At 40.6% G+C, this 22,800-nt stretch overlaps 2 protein-coding genes across 4 annotated transcripts; both read right to left on the bottom strand.

Moving 5' to 3' along the window:
- Positions 1-3,012, bottom strand: LOC131320215 (small ubiquitin-related modifier 2-like). The gene is made up of 3 exons (XM_058350845.1): positions 2,721-3,012; positions 538-687; positions 1-306 (listed from the first exon to the last, which is right to left on the bottom strand). Exons 1-3 carry the CDS (start codon positions 2,811-2,813, stop codon positions 235-237), a joined length of 315 nt encoding a protein of 104 aa, XP_058206828.1. The 5' UTR covers positions 2,814-3,012; the 3' UTR covers positions 1-234.
- Positions 3,013-5,229: 2,217 nt separating this feature from the next.
- LOC131320200 (uncharacterized) lies at positions 5,230-9,717 on the bottom strand. Of its 3 annotated transcripts, XM_058350831.1 has the most exons (5): positions 9,623-9,681; positions 9,239-9,580; positions 6,527-6,667; positions 6,005-6,121; positions 5,230-5,798 (listed from the first exon to the last, which is right to left on the bottom strand). In XM_058350831.1, exons 2-5 carry the CDS (start codon positions 9,537-9,539, stop codon positions 5,659-5,661), a joined length of 699 nt encoding a protein of 232 aa, XP_058206814.1. In that variant the 5' UTR covers positions 9,540-9,580; positions 9,623-9,681; the 3' UTR covers positions 5,230-5,658. The 3 variants fall into 3 exon arrangements, with proteins under 3 accessions (XP_058206814.1, XP_058206805.1, XP_058206823.1); XM_058350822.1 differs by having other exon boundaries at positions 9,239-9,717; XM_058350840.1 differs by having other exon boundaries at positions 5,523-5,779; positions 9,239-9,713.
- Between the last annotated feature and the right edge of the window lie 13,083 nt (positions 9,718-22,800).

Below are 22,800 nucleotides of genomic sequence, written 5' to 3'. Positions count from 1 at the left end.
TGTCACAATCCATATCATCATTAGGAAAGCAAAAGGGAAATTTGAAGCTGTTTTCGAGTTTCTAAATTGTAGCAACAAAATACCAACATCATGCATACACTTATACTCCTTGAACTACCACTGCTAACCAACTAAAAAAGAGAAAAACTGAGTTGGGTACTAGTTATATACTTCTCCAGCAGATCCATTTCTTAACAGGAAATATCTTCAGTCTTCAGAAAAGCCACACTGTAGCTAGAAACCCACATTCCCACCTCCAGTTTGATGCAGCATGGCATCTATTTCATCACCATCCTCCATCTCAAGCTATAAATAAAAGATTAACAGTTTACACAAAATAACATAAGAAATTCGCATTCAATAGAACACCACCAATGTCCCATACAGGTGAACATTTCGGATCGAGAAGAACTTGCATTTTTTTTTTTAATTTTATCTGGATTAGATATCTTAAAATGATCTATAGTTATCAGTGTAAGCTTCAACAAGCAATGAAGAGGATACAAGTCCTTATCATGCTGCCAAACAAAATTTTACCTCATCTGGAGTTTGCTCTCCTCGAAGCCTGCGTCCATCAAATAGAAATGCAATGGAGTTGAACTCCACAGACTGTCGGTCACAGTAAGCAGTCATCAGCTTCCGTAATTGGGTGCTACGTTTGATCCTAAAGAACACCTCATTCCCATCCTACAATTGGCAACAACCAAATGGGAACATAGAGCAGGAATAATACAGTACTTCAAAGTGCAAACGGAAATAACGTGAATACAGAACACTGCAGTGCTGTATTTAACTTCAGAGCAATTCAATCTAGGTGGTATATGTGAAAGCTCAAACAAACTATCAAATGCTTAAGTTATGTAGGCCCATGAAACACAAAAAAAATGATTAGTCACAAAAAAGTATCTTTAGGAAACACAAACAAGTAGACTTCATCAAAAGGGGCGGATCCCTTTGATACCAGCAAAGGGCATAGCATGTTAAATTGTTAACCACGTTTGTAACAAATATAGTCCCGTAAGGGGCGTAAAATATTTTGGTACGGCTCATGTTTCAAGTTCCGGCAAATCTTACATCCAAAACTTCCATATTGTGGTTAAAATTTTGACTCATTCCATGCTGCTCAAAACCACAATCTTAAAGGCCTAATGGCCTACATTGAGTCTGGTTAGTACACTGATTACCCAAAAGACATGACACATTTCCCCCCTCCTCCTCTCTCTCCAATTCGCAGCTTGATGGTTCCAAGTTTCACCTAGACTAATCCAATGTAAACTAATATAGAGGGACTAAGGGGAGGTGAACTACAAGGAAGGAAAAAGCCTAATCACTGCTAAACCCTCTGTCTGTTTAGTCAAGTATAAAGGGATAGACGAAGGGGTTAAAAAAGAAGAAGAAGATTTTCAACTATGCAAAGACGTCCTGTACTTGAAGTCAGTCTTCCAAATGATAATAAGGACAAGCCAACTCGTATGAAAGAGTTTATCCGAGTCCTTATAACAACATTTCTTCAACAATTGTGTGTTATAACCAATTCTATATAAAGATAAAATCACAGATAAATTGTCTCGTGCATTGGAAAAATAACAGGGCAATGAAAAGAAGCCACAATAAACAACATGTTTGCTCAAAACTCTAAACAATCAGAAGGTGGGTATTTCATGTTGCTTCCATAAAGGTAAAGTGATGACATAGCTTGACTCAACCCAACGTAACAACAACAAAAATTCTCAACAAGAATCAATCAACCCTTCTACAGACAAATTAAACAACCACAACTCTGCTTTGATCATCACATTACCAAAAGCTTGCACTGATAACTAATGATGGCAATGGAGTTCAGGCTAGACATATCACTTCAATAACCTAACACACTTATGAGTTTATAACGTCTTATCAATCCACACCTGAAAAAAGAGAAAGGTTATGACTTGTGCACCTAATGACCTTCATGGGAAACTAGTGCAATTCCGCAACCAAGACATGCGCTACACAGCTCAAAACAGCTTCATTGGAAGCAGCAATTCGTTGATTAGTCGGCCCCCATTTCTTCAGAGTTCTGTTTGATTCCTAGTAGCAAGGGGAGGCCCAATCTTTAAGCCATTAAGGCCAAGGCCTAAGCCTCCAAACTGAGTAGGCCTCACTTTTTAGTCCATACGTAAATGGGTATATATCTAACTATACCAAATGGCTCTTTTGATACTACTTCATTTCCTTTTCAGGACAAATCGCTACTATTATTTTAAAGCATGTAGAAACTCAAAAGTCCCTCAAATTACCTCCAGACAATCAAAAATAACCAGTCATCTAGAGTAAGACTAGAAGACATCAAATACTTGACTGCATTCATTCAGGATTCAAGTGGACTGGTCACATTATCAACTAAAAACGTTGAAATAACTTGATTTATAAAGCTTGATAAGTACTTTCGCATCAAAGAAGCAAGAAAAATACATCATCAACAGTTAAATTGAAATTAAAAAAATTATACTCGAGAAAAGCCTCATGTCAAGCTAGTAGCCCTCTCATTCTGCCTTAGAAACGAAAGGTAGCCTAGAAACAACAACTAGGTGTCATTCATTCATTCAAACGAAACGAAACATTCAACAGCCGCATAACATATTCAAAAAAAAAAAAAAAAAAAACCCAGAACAAATACAGACCAAACTGATACACTGCCATGTCCACAAAATAGACATGTATCGTATGATTACATATACCTGGCCTTTGACCTTGAGGTTAATGTGTTGCTCGTTCGGCTTCTTCTCTTCCTCCGGGGCACCGCCGCCTCCGCTACCGGGGGTCGCAGACATTATCCCGCCGGTCTAGGGTTTTTCTCTCTCTCCTAGATTGTTTCTCTCTCTCTCTCTCTCTCTCTCTCTGCGTCGATCGGAGAACGGAAAGGACGGTGTATCTGTCGCTGGAACGGTTCGGGTTTGTTTATAAACACGCTGTTCTGTGCGCTTCGATACCATCGCCACTACGGCGGTATGTATCCGTAGTTTCGTACTCGCAGTTTCGAAGTAGTACTGCGGGAGCTTATAAATCCACACGCATTTGTTCTTTCTACACAACCATTTTACTCCAGTATTTTTATTTTTCGCAGTTGAAATTGATAGTTTTTTACTTTATCATATGTTAATTAATTTGTCATATTATTACTTGAGCACTGAATATGTCTAATTTGAAATTAATTTCAGTTGTGGAAAGATAAAACGTATGTGCATATAAAAGTTCACAGAAAATTACAAAAAGTATCATCCTTATTATGAGGTGATTTATGGTAAAGTGAGTATAAAATATAAGTAACGATCTGTGAAATGCGGCTAGAAAAATGACACAAGGTGTGTTGAAATTAGAAAGGCGACAAAGTTGGATTCGGTATAAGAATTTAGACTTTGGCACAGGAAGGGTTTGAGACACCACAAGGACTAAGTGCGGCTATGAAACTCCAATATACGATGAAAATGTGACAAATAGCAGACGACAATGTTTGCATGTAGGGGATGGTGGTGGGTAATTCTAGTGAAAAAAATTTAAGTTGAACAGTTTAAGATTAGTGAGATAAAGAAATTAATTAAAAATAACTAAAATAGATTAGTGGGGTAAGGAAATTAACTAAAAATAGCTAAAATAGATAGAAAGATACTACTAGCATATTTTCCCTTCCTAGCATATATTATTTTTGTCCAATATTTTTTCTTTGGGAACAACAAATTTGTCCATTTGACCAAATTAATTTGGGGTGTGGAAAGATAAAACGTGCATGCATATAAAAGTTACTATAAGATTACAAAAGTACCCTTTATCAAGCGAGTATAAAATGTGTGTACTTGACGCGAGTGTGCACTGGTTTTTTTATCGTCGGGGCCACAAGTGCGGTGCGACCCTTTGGCGGGAGGAAAAACTAGATTGAATTCGAATTTGGATTCCGGGGAAACGGACGCGAGAATGATTTGATCGACTTTGACCGGCAAGAAAAGGGGAGTTTCAAAAAAGTGGAGGATCAAATTGACGGCTGGTATTGGTTGTGCGCGGGAATCCGACGGCCGGCAATGCACCGACGCCTGGCTTCAACGGCGGGAGTGAGTTGCAGAGTCGTTTTCTCGCTTTTTCGCTGTGGGATTCTGGGAGACTTTTGTTGGATTTCCCATTACTTGTTTGATTTTGTTCGTAAATGGAAAGTAAAGATTCTTCCTTATCCACACATGATAAGCACAGTTCACATTAGAATTTTTGCCATAGCATCCGATTCATCTTCTAGGGTTTTTCGCAGGCATGGATTCCAAATCTTAAACTTTGGGGAGTGTTTGGATTTTTTTATTTTTTCTGCTAGGATAATGTAGCTAGTGAAGTTGGTAACTCTACCTCTCCCTAGTCAGCAATCGTCTAGGTGAGTTGACAGGTGAAATTACCTTCTTGCATTCTCTCAAAAAAGTTGGTAACTCATCTCCCTTCCCTTAGTGGTGACCAAAACTCGAGTTCCACGACGGGCGTGGGTTTGGAAATCAGAGTTATGGATAGCTTCTGGACCTCTATGCTAACTTTAACACCTCCATTAATCCCGCCTGATGTATATCGCTTGACAAAAAAAATGTAATCAAATACGCACAAGAAGTAAGTCAAAGAAAATTTTCAGCGGCAAGCTGAACCGTAATACTCAATTTGTTCCAAAAAGAACGTGGAAAATCACTTCTCACGCATCTCAAAATTTAATTTATACTATCTTCATAGAAAAAATAATATGTATGCTATATAGCTCTTGTTTGATATGTCTGACTTAATTGAAAAATAATAATCTCAATCTCCAAAGACAGAGGATAAAATGTAATATGCTATATGTGAAAGCGTAATGATATCTGACTTTGTTCGACATTATTTGCATATTATCCCATGTCTCCTAGGCATAACCCACTTAATTTTGTTAAACAAAATTTTTAAATCATAAAAAGTATTATAAATTACAAGATACAGAGTTTTTTTTTGAGAGAGGTGAATAGTAAATTTGGACATTTTTTTTTTTGGAAACCAGGAGTAATTTGTTTATCTCTATTATCCGTTTATTTGACAATCTGAGATTTTTAGTATACTAACCAGGTTTGTCCAAGTATCCGACCTACCCAATCACCTAACCTGACCGAAAAATGGAGGTAATGGACGGTTCCGATCGGGGTTCACTAACATTTATCACTGTGTTTGCAGTGCAAAATTCGAGTTTCAAAGCAAACATGATTCCCCCATAATTGAAGCTTTTGTTATAGCCATAACATGAAGATAGCACTTTAGCAGGGACCAACATGCAAGCTTTTGGCCCACATGGTTATTAAGATTGAATGGCCTTGATGGGCATTGTGCTGATGTAATGATGCCCCATCCACAGGCCATAGACCTTAAGCTAGTTTAAATCCCTCCATCTGATCAGAAATACTCCGTGCGGCATGTCAAGGCAATGCACCACGACATGTACAAACCCTTAGGGCCATCATTTTAGGAACTAATATCAACATCCCTGCATGCATACAGTAATTGCGAGAGCTAATTTCATACTTGAAAATTGAACATAGAACTATACAACTGAAAAGAGGCACCAAGGGAAAGATAGTAGCATTCACGCAGTTGGATTCCACATTGAGAACCATCATCTGGTCTTCTTACTCATTATCTGGTCTTCTTACAAGGAGCAGCACTAACCATATCATCTTCTCTTATTCGTTTCATGTTGTAACTACTGGTTAAACTGCACCGAAATTGGGTGTTTGAAATCACTCCGGATATACCACTCTCTCCTGATTCAGAACCTGAAAAAGGACCGACAAAAATGCATTACTTTCATGGAGAGACTAAGTTCTGAAAACATCAAATAGAGACAAACAGGCAATATCAGCAAAAAGGTTTGGAAGCAATGTTACTGAACTAGAAAGAAAGAAATCAAGGCGTGGCAAAAAGAAACCAACAGAAATCAAGTGACTGGAGCTACTAGATAACATCAAGAAGCCCTACGTACCTGAGTTAGTTCCAGCCATTTTTATCCTCTTCAAGGGGACGACATCTTCCAAACATTGCTTTCTCTTCAGGCCAAAACCATCACCTCTGGCAACTTTATCCTCGCTGTCACTATCTCCTGAAAACATACAAGCTTAGATTGACTTTTGTTTCTCTTTCCATTCAAGAGTCCTGAAATACCATAGCTTGAATACGCTTCGGCTCTATTACCTACATCGATGTATAACTTTTTTTGGACAGCCGGAAAGTACTATTATATCACGATTAAAACTTATTGTGGAGAGCCAGAGAGGATTCTTAATTGAACAGGCAAAAACACGTGCAATGCAAACAAAGCATATTTGTCTGTCTGCTGATTCGGTGAATTGCCTGTTACTCAATAATCCAGAACTACAAGTATGCGGTGAGATGTGAGGTATAGCAAGAAATTGTGCAAATAGGCAGCAAGTAAACACCAATGAAGTAAAATGTGGGAATCTCAAGATTCACCAATACATCTACCACCTCTGATTAGCATGATTACCTGAGTTTCTCTCCTTTAGCCTTTTACTTTTGAGAAAGTTGGTATCTTCATCTTCAAGCCATGGCCTTGTGTTTATACTGCAACTTGGGCGTTCACTCTCACAGCAAATCCCATTTTCTACATATGCTTGTTCATGTGCTCCTGGAGAATCACAACATATTACTCTCATAATTTCCAACAAATGGGTGCCATGCTATAATTATGCTATCAGAAGAAGGTGGAGCGCACACATAGATAAGTTCCCTTTAAACAGGCAAATGCACATGAAAGCTACCAGTTGTATCAGACTGATGCTGCAGGAACATTCCAGACAAATATCGACATACAAATTACGTAGTATTCTCTAATTAGCACAATAAAAGAGAATCAGTTTTTCTCGGCAGAATTAGAACCGGAACACATTACCAGGAATTATACACAAATTCAGAAGGTAAGTTTCAGCTGAGGCAGACCTAATCAAACACTAGGAGACAAAAGATAGGGCAGTCATGCCTATTGGAATGGCTGGCATCATTTAACTCCATCATTTTCACATGCAACCAAAGCACCATTTGCACTTCTCTTCTCATATATTCATCTTCTTAATATCATGTCCTTTTGTTTGCATTCTTCGAAATTCTATTTAGTGAGTGTTGACACTGAAGTACCACATGAATATGCGAATGGACTTCCAAGCACCGTGAAGGAAAGGACATCTTTTTCATATTCCAAAACCAAACAACGCAACCAATACTTTATTGACACAAGGAGGAAATTATAGGAGAAATTGGTTGGACTACCCAAAAAAAAAGTATTACCACAAGGTCAATAAGGAACAGAATTGCATCTTCAGACATCCTAATGTTTGCTGGTTGAGCTAGTAAGTCCTATCTAGCTGATAACTAATTATGGACTCTCAAAACCTGTACGATCTATAAATCAAGTGGTCTTCTGTAAAATTTGCTAGATCTGCACTGATAGCGTCATATGTGCAAGGGCACGCGATAAGGCAGAGTCGTGAAGATATAAAGGAGGGCTACAATGCCAGTACAAAAGTTGCAACTCTCATGAGCAGAAATATTTAAGCCGAAAATTCTCAATTTTCCTGACAAATCAAGGACCATGATAGTTACCATCAAACCACAAGCTCACTCCAATCATGCTTCATATAACTCCCTCAGTTTGCCTATTGGACTGGCCAGCACCATTTAACATCCTCAGTTTCAAATGCACCGCAGCACCCTTTGCACCTCTTCTCATATCTCTATCATCTCATTAATATCGTTTCCTTATGTTTACATTCTTCAAATTCCCTTTAGTGACTGTTGACACTGAAGTACCCCATGAATTTGGTAATAGGACCTCCAAGCACCGAAAAGTAGAGGACATCGTTTTCACATTCCAAAAGATAGAAACAATGCAACCCATACTCTATTGACACAGGGAGAAATTGGTAGGACTACCAAAAGAAGTATCACTAAAAAGTCACAAGTGCGTACGGTAAGGAGCAGAATTGCGTCTTGAGACATCCTATTGGCCACCGACTAAGCTCGTAAGTCCTATCTTGTTGATAATGTACTTATTGGTACATGTAAATCATGGGCTCTCAAACCTGTTCAATCTAGTAATCAAGTGGGCTACTATAATATTCGCTAGATTTGCACGGATAGTGTCATATGTGGAAGAGCATGCAAGAAGGCAGAGTCCTGAAGAAACAAAGGGCAGCTATGCAATGCAGCTGAAATCACATTGGCTAAAAATCCCCAATAATCATGAAAAATCAAGGACCATGGAAGTTAGCATTGAACCTCAAGCTCATTCAAATGAAGCATTTTTTTTATCCTGTTTTTTAAAGTTGGTTGAGGAAATTCCTAATTTCAGTAGTCATTCCAAATCTTTGTTTATTCAATGGCCCCTTGCACTTCATATGCCCCATTTCAAAATGCAACCTTTATTACACCACATAAGATTAGACGTGGCGCTGTCAGGGGATAAGGGCCATAAGATCTAGTTCTACACCAACATGCAATCAGTTGACCGCAGAGCATCCATGTAGTTTTGAAATTTTCCACATAATAACGCAAGGCAAGTCCGATGTATCTCTCGTATTCACATAATAACCAATTCCAGTGGTTAAGGTTCTGCGAATTTTTAACAAGTAACAACAACAATTATAAATTTTTCTAAAGTGAAATTGTACCTAATCCTCTTCCTACAATTACCAACCAGAATCAGTTCCGGCAAGACCGCAACCAAAGGGTTACCAGCTCCCAGGTCCTAACATCATCTTCAAAAATAAATTTCACACTTGCCTACCTTCTGTCTAGGGCTGATAACCAATCCAAACTGCTCAAGTTCAATCTCGTGTTCATTCATTAAAAGCCCGTGACGGTTTATTACATTAACAAACCAAGCTTAAACTTGATATCCGTTCGTATCGCCTCAATTAAAGCTCGTTTAGGATCAATACTGTCACCTAGACAAGCCAAGCTCAAACATATTTTTAAAGCTCGTTAGGTTTTCAAACCAAACCAAGCGTGAACAATCTAACTTTTTTCAGCTCGTTCAGTTCCTTTATCAGACCTAATTCTAACTAAAACAGAGCAAACCAACAATTTAGATTCAGCAGTTCAAAATTTCTTCACTTTACCCCCGTTTTTCTCTAACCAATCAGGATAGACATAAATAGTAAAATAAAACAACGTCGCGACTTTGAAGCTTAAAAAAACTTACTCTTGGTTCCTATTCTCGAGAGCTTGCCGTCGACGATGAGTGCGCCGGAGTCCGTCTCTCCGGTGGACAAACCGCGTGAGGAGAAGAACGAGAAGAGGGACTTCCACGTGACCGACAAGGCTATGAGATCAACTCCTCTGCCAATGAAGTGGCCGTTGAGCTTGAGAGTAGCCGGGTCAAGCCCGAAGGCCCGGGATATGGACCCGAGGTCGAGCCTCTGTTCTTCCCATGCCACGAATGCTATTGCCTTCGACAGGGATGGGCAGAACAGCTTGATCGTTCTTTTTCTCTCTCCTGACATCAATCCTTCTCTCTCTCTCTCTCTCTCTCTCTCCAAATCTACTAATCTCTCTCTCTCTCTCTCTCTCTCTCTCTCTCGCGTACGTGATGACCGTGGTCTGTGTTTTGCTCTCTCTGTTTTTGTTCGAAATTCCAATGGATTCTGGAAGAGTCTGAAAGGCATTCTCTCAACACTGCTGCCGGTGTCGGGGAAGTTCTAAAAAGTACTGTGACTAAATTTCACTTTAGTCCCTTAAGTATTGAAAATTTGTTTCCCCTGGCACGGAAAAAATATTAATTGCTTCTAGAGGACTGCCACGTAGTGCTTTGACTAATCACTTTTTTGTTTTTGTTTTAAACAGCTTTGACTAATCACTCCATTCACACAATCCGATTGGCAGTGGGAAACGAATAAACATGTGTCGGCTCGTCCCGAGTTCCACGAAGATGATCGAGGACGTTTATTAGCAGTTTTTAACCTCTCTTTTTGATAAGCACCCGAGAATGTAATGCAGGGTGCGCTAGTATTTAGTTTTAGTTAAATTTAGTTACTTATTAGTTATTATTAACGTTGTTTGCTCGTATAGTGTCTAGTCCTATTTTGTAGGTAAATCGCCAAAAAGGGAGCTTTCGTTGCACTAGACAAGGTTTTGCCCGAGCAGAAGTTGACTTGCCAAGGCGGAACCTGTCATCGCCCGAGCCGAAGCAGATTTGCCCGAGCAGAACCCATCATTGCCCGAGCAAGAGGAAGGCGGCCAAGGCAATGACCCACTATTGGCCTCGGCAGCGATGTAAACTTTTACATCCCATCGATGCCGAGCCCCTTAGTGGCAAATACCCCCTTAACCACTTCGGCAGCGATGGGACAAATCATCTTCCATCGATGCCGAACCCCATAGTAGAGCATTCTAAGGCCGTTGCCATCGATGCCGAGGGGCTTAAGAGCGGATTTTCTGAGCATCTTGGGAATATTCCAGGCGCGGACCTTCGGAGTATAAAAGCCTTTGTCATTATTTTGTACAAACAAGTAGACTTAGATTTGCTTACCTAATTTTAGATCTAGAATTAGATTCAATTTGCATTTTGAATTGTTCTTGCTGTTCTTCATTTTTCCAGCACTTATATTTTAATTTTCTGCCCTTAGTTGTTAATTTTTGTTATTGTTGCCTTAATTAAAGTTGTTTATTTTCTCCCGATCTATCTTAGTCTCTAGTTTAATTCAAGTCTTGTTATTTCATTATGGTAGCTAGATTTTTGCTTGCTCCTATCTCTCTAGATATGGGTGAGTAGTTTCAAGGGTTAGGTCATGGGATGATTAGCATCTCATGGCCCGGGCGAAAATTGCATTTTACACCCAATAAAGCTTCAAACTTTGATTTGAAAATTGATGTGGGGTTCGGGTTTGTTTGATAAATCACCGAGGTGTTAACCTCTTTGATCTTGTGTAGGTGGGAGCGTCGACTACCCACCACATAAGATGCTTAGAGCTCTTTCGCACGAGGTATTTGTCAAATGAATTCTAGAGCTAGCTTGGTTCTCAAATCATTCGATTTTCCGACTTGAGAACTTTAATCAAGTATCTTAAATTGTGTAATTGGGTGAAGAGTGTAGTTTAGCTCGAGTCTTGGGTGTTAATAATTCCTAGACCTAGCCTATCTTTTCCCTAGTTAATTCGCTTTAATTTAGCCCTTTTATTTCCACCTTTCAAAGTAAAACAAAGTTGGCCGTCTAAAGGCCGAAAGCCCTTACTTGCATCTACAAATCCGACCAAGCCATATAATTTTTCCCTTGGGTACGATCCCGGATTTCCGGTTTATTATGCTTCAACCGACGTGTTAAGCCCTACGCTTGGGGTATTATTCCGCATTATTATTATCATCGGAGCGAACGAAGCATTTTTGGCGCCGTTGCCGGGGATCTCTTATTATGGCTTTCTTGGAGGTTCGACAAACCACTGTAAGTATCCCGCTTTCGTTTAGTAGTAGTAGTTTAGTAGTTTATGTGTTAGTAGTTCGTATTTAGTTTGGTGGATACCTCTAACCTAGTTCATCTAAACTTGAGGTGTAACGAAGCCAGGCTAAATATTGAATTTGTTTCTTAGTTAGTTTAGCGTAATTAATCTAGTTAGTTAGCTTTAATTTGATTGCATTGCTTAGCCGAGGTGGTGGCATAACCCCTCGCATATTCTGTTTGTTGAGTTGAGGTGGCGGGATGGCCCCTATGTTGTTAGTTAGTTAGTATATTTGCTTGTGTATGCGTGTTTACCGGAGCCCAATTTCAAATCGGCTTCATCGTTCTTCGTCTCCGCCAAAAATCCGTAGCATTGCCAGGGCGTATCCTGCCCACTCTCCGCCTCACAAATTAAATCGCAATTGCAAAGGCCCAATGGCCGAAGAAGTTCCAGTTCGTACTTTGCGTGATTATCTGAATCCAGAACGGGCTCCTCAAGTATCTCCTATCGTTATTCCGATTCCGACCGCTGGGAATACATTTGAATTCAAGGCTGAGTATCTTCGTATTATTCCAGAGTTTCGGGGGAGAGAATTGGAGGATCCGTATTTGCATATCCGGGAGTTCGAGAATATTCTGCACTCTTTTGTTACAGTTCCGGGGCAACTTGACCAAGCTCGTTTGAAGTTGTTTCCATTCACTCTCAAAGACAAGGCGAAACAATGGTTTAATTCTTTGAAGGCACAATCTTTGCGTAACTGGGGAGAAGTTCAGGATGCTTTCACTACCAAGTTCTTTCCAGCAAGCAGGACAAAGTTACTTATCGATCAGATTCAATGTTTCAAGCAAAGGGATGGAGAGACTTACCACAAGTATTGGGAGCGCTACAAAGATTTGCTTATGTCGGTTCCTCATCACAACCTTCCGTTGTATCTCAGAGTTAACTATTTCTACACCGGGTGTTCTCAAGAGAGTAAACAGCTTCTGGATACTATGGGTGGCGGTGATTTTATGGGGAAGACACCGGAGGATGCATGGGATTACTATGAGTCACTAGCTGAGAAGACTCAGTCTTGGCAGTTTGCAGATCCGGGAGATAGAGCAATGTTCAATCAAGGTCCTACAGGTTCAGGGAAGTTCTCTATTGCAGAGCATACAGCTTTTGAAACTCGTTTGGAGGAGATTGCTCGGAAACTTGACAAGTTGGAATTAAAGAGTGCTCAATCTCAAGAAGTGAAAGCAGTGCGCCAAGTGGAAGACGTGTGTGTTATTTGTGAGATTGTGGGCCATTCTACAGAAGCGTGCCCCAATATTCCTGCTTTGAAAAATGTAATTAATGGAATTGCTCCAGAAGAAGTACAAGCTGTCCAACGCTTTGACCCTTATTCTCAATCTTATAATCCGGGGACAAGGCAACATCCAGCTTTCCGTTGGAATCAATCTAATGAGGGGGGTTCTTCTCAAGCTCCACCGCCCGCTCCTCAATTGCCTTGGAAGCAACCTCAGAATGCTTTCCGTTTCCCTCAAGCTCAAGGTCCACCTGGTTTTGCTCCTTCTACTCCGTTCCCACATGCGAACCAATTTCAACAACAACCTGCTCAGTTCCACCAACAACCACCAAAGCGTTCTTGGGAAGATCAATTTAGTGCTCTCTTGCAAGGCCAAACAGCTATCAATGAGCAACAAACTCAAATGATGAATGACATCAGAAACCAGTTGGGCAAGTTGACAACTACGGTGGGTTTGTTACAACAGGAGAAAGGGAAGTTTCCTACTCAACCTCAACCTAATCCGCAACCGAATTCCAATCCTACTTCTCAAGGTCTTCACTTTGCTAGCTCTTCGGTGACTTTCCCCGAGCAAGCAAAGGCTATTATTTCTCTTCGGAGTGGGAAGATAGTTGATAACCAAGTGGTGATGCCTCCGGAACCGTCTTCCTTGCCTCCTCCTATCGAACGTTCAATTCCAATCATTGGGGAATCTCCCAAGGAAGCAAGTAAGGAGACTCTTGTTGAAGAAGAAGGAAAGGATAAAGGCAAAGCGAAGGAACAAAGTGTACCGGACCCTCGAGTTATTTCAACACCGGCACCGTTTCCTAGTCGTTTGAGGGCTTTGGCGAAACCAAATTTGAATGAGGAGTTGCATGAGTTGTTCAATCAAGTGAAGATTAACATTCCTCTTATGGATGCAATTAAGCAGATTCCGTCATATGCCAAGTTTCTTAAAGATTTGTGTACTCGGAAGCGCAAGCTTAATGTTCAAAAGAAGATATTCCTTACTGAGCAAGTGAGTTCTATCATTCAAACGAATATCGCGCCGAAGTACAAGGATCCGGGGAGCCCTACTATCGCTGTAACCATTGGAGAGAAGCGTATCGAACAAGCTTTACTTGATCTTGGTGCAAGTGTCAACCTGCTTCCGTTTTCTGTTTATCAAGAACTTGGGTTGGGGGAGATGAAGCCTACTCGAGTCACTCTCCAATTGGCCGATCGAAGCGTTCGTACACCGAGGGGAGTAGTAGAGGATGTTCTAGTGCAAGTTGGCCAATTTGTTTATCCGGTGGATTTTGTGATTCTCGATACCAATCCGATCGACTCTTCTGCTGCTTCTACTCCGGTGATTCTTGGAAGACCCTTCTTAGCCACGGCAGATGCAGTTATTAATTGTCGAAATGGACTCCTCAATATGACCTTCGGTAACATGAAGATGGAGGTCAATGTTTTTAATGTGGGTAGCCAAATGGGAGATGACGAGTACGTGAATGAAGTGAGCCTTATCGATACTCTTGTAGAAGAACACGTGGATGAATTGCTTTTCAGTGATCCCTTGGAAGTTACTCTTACGATTGAAAAGGATGAATTTCTTGAGTCTTCTGAAGTGAGTTATTTGAGTTCATTGCTTGGTAAGGAAGATGCAGCTTGCGCTATAAATTCTTGGACTCCAAAGTTTGAAGTGTTTGAGGAGCTTCCACCAATTGAGAAGAAGGTTCTCCCATCTAGTGTTGAGCCACCAAAATTGGAGTTGAAGCCCCTTCCTGATACTTTGAAGTACGTTTTTCTTGGAGACAACGAGACTTACCCTGTGGTTATTTCCTCCTCTCTTGGGAATCTCCAAGAGGTGAAATTGATCAATTCTCTAAGGCGGCACATGAAGGCTATAGGATGGACAATTGCTGATATCAAAGGGATTGATGCTACTCTTTGCTCGCATCATATTGCTTTGGAGGATAATGTCAAGCCGTCTCGTCAACCTCAACGTCGTTTGAACCCTATTATGAAGGATGTAGTTCGTGCTGAAGTTTTAAAGCTCTTGGATGTTGGAATCATTTATCCTATCGCCGATAGTAAATGGGTGAGCCCAATTCAAGTTGTACCAAAGAAATCCGGAGTTACAGTTGTGCGAAATGAGGAGAATGAGCTCGTACCTACTCGTGTTCAGACTGGATGGAGAGTTTGTATTGATTATCGTAAGCTCAACGCAAGTACCAGAAAGGATCACTTTCCCTTACCATTCATTGATCAGATCTTGGAGAGGATAGCCGGCCATGCATTCTATTGTTTCTTAGATGGTTATTCCGGTTACAATCAAATTGAAGTTGCTTTAGAGGATCAAGAGAAAACAACTTTCACTTGCCCCTTTGGAACGTTCGCTTATCGTCGTATGCCTTTTGGTTTGTGCAATGCTCCGGGGACTTTTTCACGATGCATGATGGGGATTTTTAGTGATATGGTTGAGAAGATAGTAGAGGTTTTTATGGATGATTTCTCTGTTTTTGGCGATTCATTTGATTCATGCTTGGCTAATTTAGAGAAAGTTCTAACAAGATGTGAAGAGAAGAATTTGGTTCTGAATTGGGAAAAGTGTCACTTCATGGTCACTCAAGGGATTGTCTTGGGGCATATTATATCGTCGGATGGTATCGCGGTGGATAAGGCTAAGATCAATCTTATTTCCAATCTCCCGACTCCAAAATGCGTGAAGGATATCCGTTCATTTCTCGGGCATGCCGGATTCTATCGTCGATTCATCAAAGACTTTAGTGCTATCTCTCGACCCCTGTGCCACCTTCTTGTCAAAGACGTTCCGTTTGAATGGACCGCCGCGTGTGAGCAAGCTTTTGTTAAGTTGAAGGCTAGTCTTACCACCCCGCCTATTGTGCAACCACCGGATTGGAGCCTCCCGTTTGAGCTTATGTGTGATGCAAGTGACTATGCTGTAGGCGCTGTTTTGGGGCAAAGGAAGGACAAGCATCCGTATGTTATCCATTATGCAAGCAAGACCTTGAATGATGCTCAAGTGAATTACACTACCACGGAGAAAGAGTTACTTGCGGTAGTGTTTGCTCTTGATAAATTCCGGTCTTATCTTATTGGGGGCACCCCTATTGTTGTGTATACGGACCACTCAGCTCTCAAGTACCTACTTACCAAGCAAGATGCCAAAGCTCGTTTGATACGATGGATCCTGCTTCTCCAAGAGTTCAATTTAACTATCAAGGACAAAAAGGGTGTCGAGAATGTGGTAGCCGATCATTTATCAAGGTTACAGTTCGAGGACCCTACTCCAAGCTTACCTATTGTGGACACGTTTCCGGATGAACAATTGTTTGCTGTTTCGAGTGCCCCATGGTTTGCGGATATAGTGAATTATTTGGCTACGGGACTCTTACCGCCACATTGGTCTCCTCAAGAACGTCGTCGGTTCCTTCATGAAGTACGAATGTTCTCTTATGATGACCCTTATCTTTTCAAGTATTGCCAAGATCAAATAGTGCGCCGTTGTGTCCCAGATTCAGATCAGCGAAGAATTCTTGAGTTTTGTCATTCAGAAGCTTGTGGGGGCCATTTCTCTTCTAAGAAGACTTCTGCTAAAGTGCTGCAATGTGGATTTTATTGGCCAACCTTGCATAGGGATGCTCATCACTTTTGTGTAGCTTGTGAACGTTGTCAAAAGCTTGGGAGTGTGTCTCGGAGGGACGAAATGCCATTGACCAACATTATGGTGGTTGAGATCTTTGACTGCTGGGGCATAGACTTCATGGGACCTTTCCCCGTTTCTTTTGGCAATTTGTACATCTTATTAGCAGTTGATTATGTTTCAAAATGGGTAGAAGCCATCGCAACGCGGACCAATGATGCCAAGGTAGTGGTGGAGTTCCTCAAGGACAACATTCTTTCACGTTTTGGGATGCCAAGAGCAATCATAAGCGATCAAGGAACTCACTTTTGCAATCGTGCTTTTGGGGCATTAATGAAGAAGTATGGAATCAATCACAAGGTCTCCACTGCTTATCATCCTCAGACGAATGGACAAGCTGAGTTGGCAAATAGGGAAATCAAACACATTTTGGAGAAGACGGTGAATCCGAACCGGAAAGATTGGAGTCTTCGTTTGACCGATGCACTTTGGGCTTATCGCACAGCATACAAGACTGTTTTGGGGGCTTCGCCGTATCGTTTGGTTTTTGGAAAAGCATGCCATCTTCCGGTAGAGCTCGAGCACAAAGCATATTGGGCAATCAAGACACTTAATTATCATCTACCAGCCGCCGGAGCGCACAGAAAGCTCCAACTCAATGAGCTTGAAGAAATTCGGAGAGATGCTTATGACAACACCGCCATTTACAAAGCCAAAGTCAAGGATTTCCACGACAAGCGAATTCACCGGAAAAAGTTTGAGGTTGGACAAAGGGTACTCCTATACAACTCTAAGCTTCATTTGTTTCCCGGTAAATTACGTTCTCGTTGGGCGGGCCCTTATGTTATTGAGCATGTTTATCCTCATGGTGCTGTTGATGTTATGAATCCGTTAAATGGTAAATCTTTCAAAGTTAATGGCCAAAAGCTTAAACTGTTTCTTGGTACTTTAGAGTTTGGCGAGCCGGATGAGGAGTTAATCGATCCAGTTTACACGGTTGATTAGTTTGTTTCTTAAAAATTGCACGGGGAGCGAAAGCGTAACCGCTGAACTTAACTGTTTGTCGGACCCGGCCCCCGGGTAGGGGGTACCCTCCATTGACTTGGGTATATGTAGCTTCGCACGCCGCTACCAAAAGAAGGATCGTGTGCCCAGCTCCGGTTCGAAGGGCAAATCATTTAATATCAGTGACATAGGGCTTTAATTAGCTTTTCTGATAGGAGTAATTCACAGTAAACCACTCACGTTTCCCAGATTAGCCCCACCGGGGGCGGTATAGATCCTTAGGTTTGGCCGTGATACTCCCGTGCTTGCGCACTTGGCTCTATCTTGTTTGCTTGCCTGGTTATGATCTTAGGGGACGCTGGACTTCATTGTTTGGCGGAGTCTAGCTGTGACTTTGACGCTCCGAGTTCTGATATTAAATTTGTATATACTGTGCATATTTCTTTCTTTCTTTCTTTCTTGCTTTCTTTCTATTTTAGTTTAGTATGCATGCTTTGTTTGTTATGTTTTGTTTGTTTTTGTTCTGTGTTTGCATCTAATAAAATCTTGGAGATACCTCACATGCAAAAGATTTCACCAATGTGTTAGTGAAAAAAGGGCTTTTATTAGTTCTTCTTGGTAATAGTTTATCGTTAATGATCCATGCTCTCCGCGATTGCCCCTAATCGGAGGCAACTTAGGTCTGTGAGTGAGGTTTGATATTGCCTAGAGTGCACGCTAGGTTGTATTGCATCTTGCTTTGTTTTGATCTTAGGGGACGCTGGACTTCATTGTTTGGCGAGGTCAAGCGATAGATTTTATTACGGGCGCTAGCATAACAAATTTTCGACGGTCTAGTATAGCCACCCATTGCTTACCCTAACGGTAAGAGATGGGAAGAAAAGTATGACTCGTGTGATCGCGTGATGATCGGGTGGTGCATCGCATTTCATTTTGTTTTGCATGTCTAATTTGTTCTTTGCAATTTCTTTATGTTCTGTCTTTTAATTTTGGTTTGGTTTGAAGCCGGATAACACGGGCCGGTGGTTCTAATGTCATTTGTTTTGTGGAAAGCCGTCCTATTAAGTCTTCTGCAGGGTTTATTTGCTACCACACCAGCCTTGGTAGTTTGGGCCTAAAGCCGGAGTGAGTGAGGCGTTCAGGAGCCCTAAGCATGGGTGTGGCTACGAGCCACGGTTGTTAGTCCGATAAAGCTTTGGATATGGCCCTGTGTGACTAGCTATGGTTCCGAGTTGGTAGAACCGAAGGAGTGAACCCTGGAAGCATCTAATCTGGCTGGAGCAAAACATTGGCATAAAATCCTCCTACTTGGTCGAGGTATTTAGGGGTTGACATTTCCCTTGGACGGTACATTCGCGCACTCTTCCTTTCTTCACTCTTGTTCTTAATGCTATGAGGGCATAGCATCGCTTTAAGTTGGGGGGAGGGGTTAGCTTATGTGCTATTTGGTTGATTTTTGTTTAATTTTTGCAAAAATTTTGAAAATTCAAAAACATTTGAAAATTTGAAAAATTCAAAAAAACAATAGAAAATTGAAAATTTTAAAAATAAATAAAAGGTTTTTACTTGCAAATTCTTCCTTTTGTCAGAGTTTTTAGTTTTGTTCATGACTTGTTGCATGCTCAATAATTGTTAGTTGGCAAGAGTTCGTAATAATCCTAAGAATTTTGTGCTTCTCACTTTACATGCTTAGTTGAAGATTGAATGGTTTAAGTTTTGAGTTAAGTTTTTGAGCAAGCTTTGGCCCATATCCCCATCTTTCAATAAATATGCTTGTAGTTAGGAGAATAATCACATGTCCATCTCTAATTGTGTTTAAATATCGATTTTCAATCATTTTGGAATCCAAAGCGCACTTAGGAAAGGATACAAGGCATTCTTTGCATGATCATACCACATATGTGTCACCTAGTCCTATTTTGCATCCTGGTCCTCTTTCCCGTTCTTTGTTTTAACCTAGGCAACCGGATGTTTGGAGGGTTGTGTGAAAGTGGTTTTCAATGATTCAAGGAGATTTGGGGGTGGTGTGAATGTGATAAAAGTGATTGGAATGCAAAAATGCAAAGAATTGATACATGATTCTCTATCTTTCCTCTCTCACTACAAAAGCAAAAGCCCAAATTTTCATCTCCCTCTCCAAAAAGCCCCAAAATTGGCTCCAATATCTCTCTTGCTACAAATTTCACCTCAAATGACATTATTCCTCAAAGAAATGAGATCAAAGAAATGTTATGAAAGAGCAAAAGTTAATTCGAAAGAGGGTTGAATACTTTGATAAGAGAATTGGTTGACTTATGGGCTAGCATACATTCTAGATGAGAAAGAATCCGATGGAAATGGGGAGCTCGAGGCACAATATCATGAGAAGCCGGATGAGGATGGCGACTATGTGTGATGGAGTCGGTGGTAGTAGTTTTAGTAGGCCTTTTCTCATAGTAGTTTTCTTTATTTTTTCTTCGTAACTTTGTTTGGTGTTTGGCCGGCGTGTGGTCATGTCTTGGGTAGTTTAGGGTTGGTAGTGGCCAAGGGTAGATGAACCATGCTAGCATATGGCCACTACACTTTTTGTAGTTCCTTTTCTTTTGTATCCAAGGTCATTACAAGCTAATGAAGACCTTAGTTGATCTTTCGTGCGCCTGAATTCCATTTTGATTGACTGTCTGATAGTTGCATAACTAGTTAATGGCATGCTTTCCTTTCGTTATCCAAATATCATCTGCTAGTTTTCAATTCTGTTGAATAAAAGTGCTTTAGTTATTTGAGGCGTAGTATTTCTTGTTCGCTAATGCCTGTTGTTGAGCACTGATTCGGTGGATATGGTTTAGTCTGAATTCGCATGTTCTGTGTCCCGTATCCTCCCATTGTTCGAGGACACAGACCATTTTGACTTGCTCTTGGACTTGCTTGATACTTAGCCTGTTTAATTGCATGCTGAAAATGTGAGTTGTAGAAATGAAATAAAAAGCCGGATTGTTGAACTCTTGCTAGGTTACAGAATTGAGCATGTTCTAAGTTGTGAACTCGGAAGGATTGCATAGTGCTTATGTTTTAATTTTCTGCATTTCGTTCGCTAGGGACTAGCAAACCTTAAGTTGGGGGGCGTGATAAGCACCCGAGAATGTAATGCAGGGTGCGCTAGTATTTAGTTTTAGTTAAATTTAGTTACTTATTAGTTATTATTAACGTTGTTTGCTCGTATAGTGTCTAGTCCTATTTTGTAGGTAAATCGCCAAAAAGGGAGCTTTCGTTGCACTAGACAAGGTTTTGCCCGAGCAGAAGTTGACTTGCCAAGGCGGAACCTGTCATCGCCCGAGCCGAAGCAGATTTGCCCGAGCAGAACCCATCATTGCCCGAGCAAGAGGAAGGCGGCCAAGGCAATGACCCACTATTGGCCTCGGCAGCGATGTAAACTTTTACATCCCATCGATGCCGAGCCCCTTAGTGGCAAATACCCCCTTAACCACTTCGGCAGCGATGGGACAAATCATCTTCCATCGATGCCGAACCCCATAGTAGAGCATTCTAAGGCCGTTGCCATCGATGCCGAGGGGCTTAAGAGCGGATTTTCTGAGCATCTTGGGAATATTCCAGGCGCGGACCTTCGGAGTATAAAAGCCTTTGTCATTATTTTGTACAAACAAGTAGACTTAGATTTGCTTACCTAATTTTAGATCTAGAATTAGATTCAATTTGCATTTTGAATTGTTCTTGCTGTTCTTCATTTTTCCAGCACTTATATTTTAATTTTCTGCCCTTAGTTGTTAATTTTTGTTATTGTTGCCTTAATTAAAGTTGTTTATTTTCTCCCGATCTATCTTAGTCTCTAGTTTAATTCAAGTCTTGTTATTTCATTATGGTAGCTAGATTTTTGCTTGCTCCTATCTCTCTAGATATGGGTGAGTAGTTTCAAGGGTTAGGTCATGGGATGATTAGCATCTCATGGCCCGGGCGAAAATTGCATTTTACACCCAATAAAGCTTCAAACTTTGATTTGAAAATTGATGTGGGGTTCGGGTTTGTTTGATAAATCACCGAGGTGTTAACCTCTTTGATCTTGTGTAGGTGGGAGCGTCGACTACCCACCACATAAGATGCTTAGAGCTCTTTCGCACGAGGTATTTGTCAAATGAATTCTAGAGCTAGCTTGGTTCTCAAATCATTCGATTTTCCGACTTGAGAACTTTAATCAAGTATCTTAAATTGTGTAATTGGGTGAAGAGTGTAGTTTAGCTCGAGTCTTGGGTGTTAATAATTCCTAGACCTAGCCTATCTTTTCCCTAGTTAATTCGCTTTAATTTAGCCCTTTTATTTCCACCTTTCAAAGTAAAACAAAGTTGGCCGTCTAAAGGCCGAAAGCCCTTACTTGCATCTACAAATCCGACCAAGCCATATAATTTTTCCCTTGGGTACGATCCCGGATTTCCGGTTTATTATGCTTCAACCGACGTGTTAAGCCCTACGCTTGGGGTATTATTCCGCATTATTATTATCATCGGAGCGAACGAAGCACTTTTCCTTTTTCTTTTTTGTGAAAAAAATGGAAATGTAATTCTAACCTTGGCAAGATCCGATCTTGAACCGGCAATCTTGTGTTTAATGGAGCGACATCGTAGAGCAAAAATAAACGGGTAACTAAATACGGAATGCACCACGGATGGTGGTAGCCTACATAGCATAGGCCTAAGTCTCGCCACACTTAGCCTCATGTTCGTGCCATACCAATTGTGGGGCTTATGCCATCTAGACACGAGTTGAGTTTTGTTCACTTTCCACTTAAGAGGGTGAACATTACTCCTATTCCTATTAGTTAAAATGGTATGAATCCCACTACAAAGTGATATTATGCTTATCAAAAAGTGTATTACATAGTAAGCATAATATCACTTTGTGGTGGGATCCACACCATTTTAATCAGTAGAGAGAAGGTAATATTCACTCTTTTTTAAGAAGAATGACCAAAATTGCACTCATCTAGACACCCAAGTGGTGTTGTGGTGATAGTACGGATAATAGTTATAGCTCAAATCAGACATTTCAAGCGGGCCGGAAAATATGGAATGCAATTCAACCTCGCATCTTGGGCAAGAAATTTCCTGGTTGTATTAATAAGTTGAGAAATAATTATCGATTCTACGTTATTTTAAGGGGTGACTATTCGCAGCCCAGTATTTTCTCTCTTAGCCCGTTAATTTTTTTTCAATTATACTCGACAGTTAGTTACCGAAATTGAGATACATTTTCAGCATACAATTACCGAAATATAATTTTTTTTCAATAGCTATTTACCGAAAATGTATGTTCGGCAGTTGTTTACTGAAGGTTGAATATATTTTCGACATATAGTTACCGAAATATAATCTTGTTTTCAACAGCTATTTACCGAAATGTTATGTATGATTTTCAACAACTAT

This window comes from Rhododendron vialii, chromosome 1a (assembly GCF_030253575.1).
Source record: "Rhododendron vialii isolate Sample 1 chromosome 1a, ASM3025357v1".
Classification (NCBI taxonomy): Eukaryota; Viridiplantae; Streptophyta; class Magnoliopsida; order Ericales; family Ericaceae; genus Rhododendron; species Rhododendron vialii.
Note: the sequence above shows the minus strand (reverse complement) of the source record. Positions and strands in the feature narration are given on the sequence as shown.

What these genes read in the sequence shown, in the direction of transcription:
- LOC131320215 (XM_058350845.1), bottom strand. Translation starts at nt 2,813, where the DNA reads ATGTCTGCGACCCCCGGTAGCGGAGGCGGCGGTGCCCCGGAGGAAGAG. An exon ending in ACCTCAAGGTCAAAGGCCAG is followed by an intron (nt 688 to 2,720) that starts GTATATGTAATC and finishes TGCCAATTGTAG; the next exon opens with GATGGGAATGAGGTGTTCTT. An exon ending in GAGAGCAAACTCCAGATGAG is followed by an intron (nt 307 to 537) that starts GTAAAATTTTGT and finishes TTTTATTTATAG; the next exon opens with CTTGAGATGGAGGATGGTGA.
- LOC131320200 (XM_058350822.1), bottom strand. Translation starts at nt 9,701, where the DNA reads ATGCCTTTCAGACTCTTCCAGAATCCATTGGAATTTCGAACAAAAACA. An exon ending in GCTAAAGGAGAGAAACTCAG is followed by an intron (nt 6,122 to 6,526) that starts GTAATCATGCTA and finishes GTATGTTTTCAG; the next exon opens with GAGATAGTGACAGCGAGGAT. An exon ending in AATGGCTGGAACTAACTCAG is followed by an intron (nt 5,799 to 6,004) that starts GTACGTAGGGCT and finishes GTCCTTTTTCAG; the next exon opens with GTTCTGAATCAGGAGAGAGT.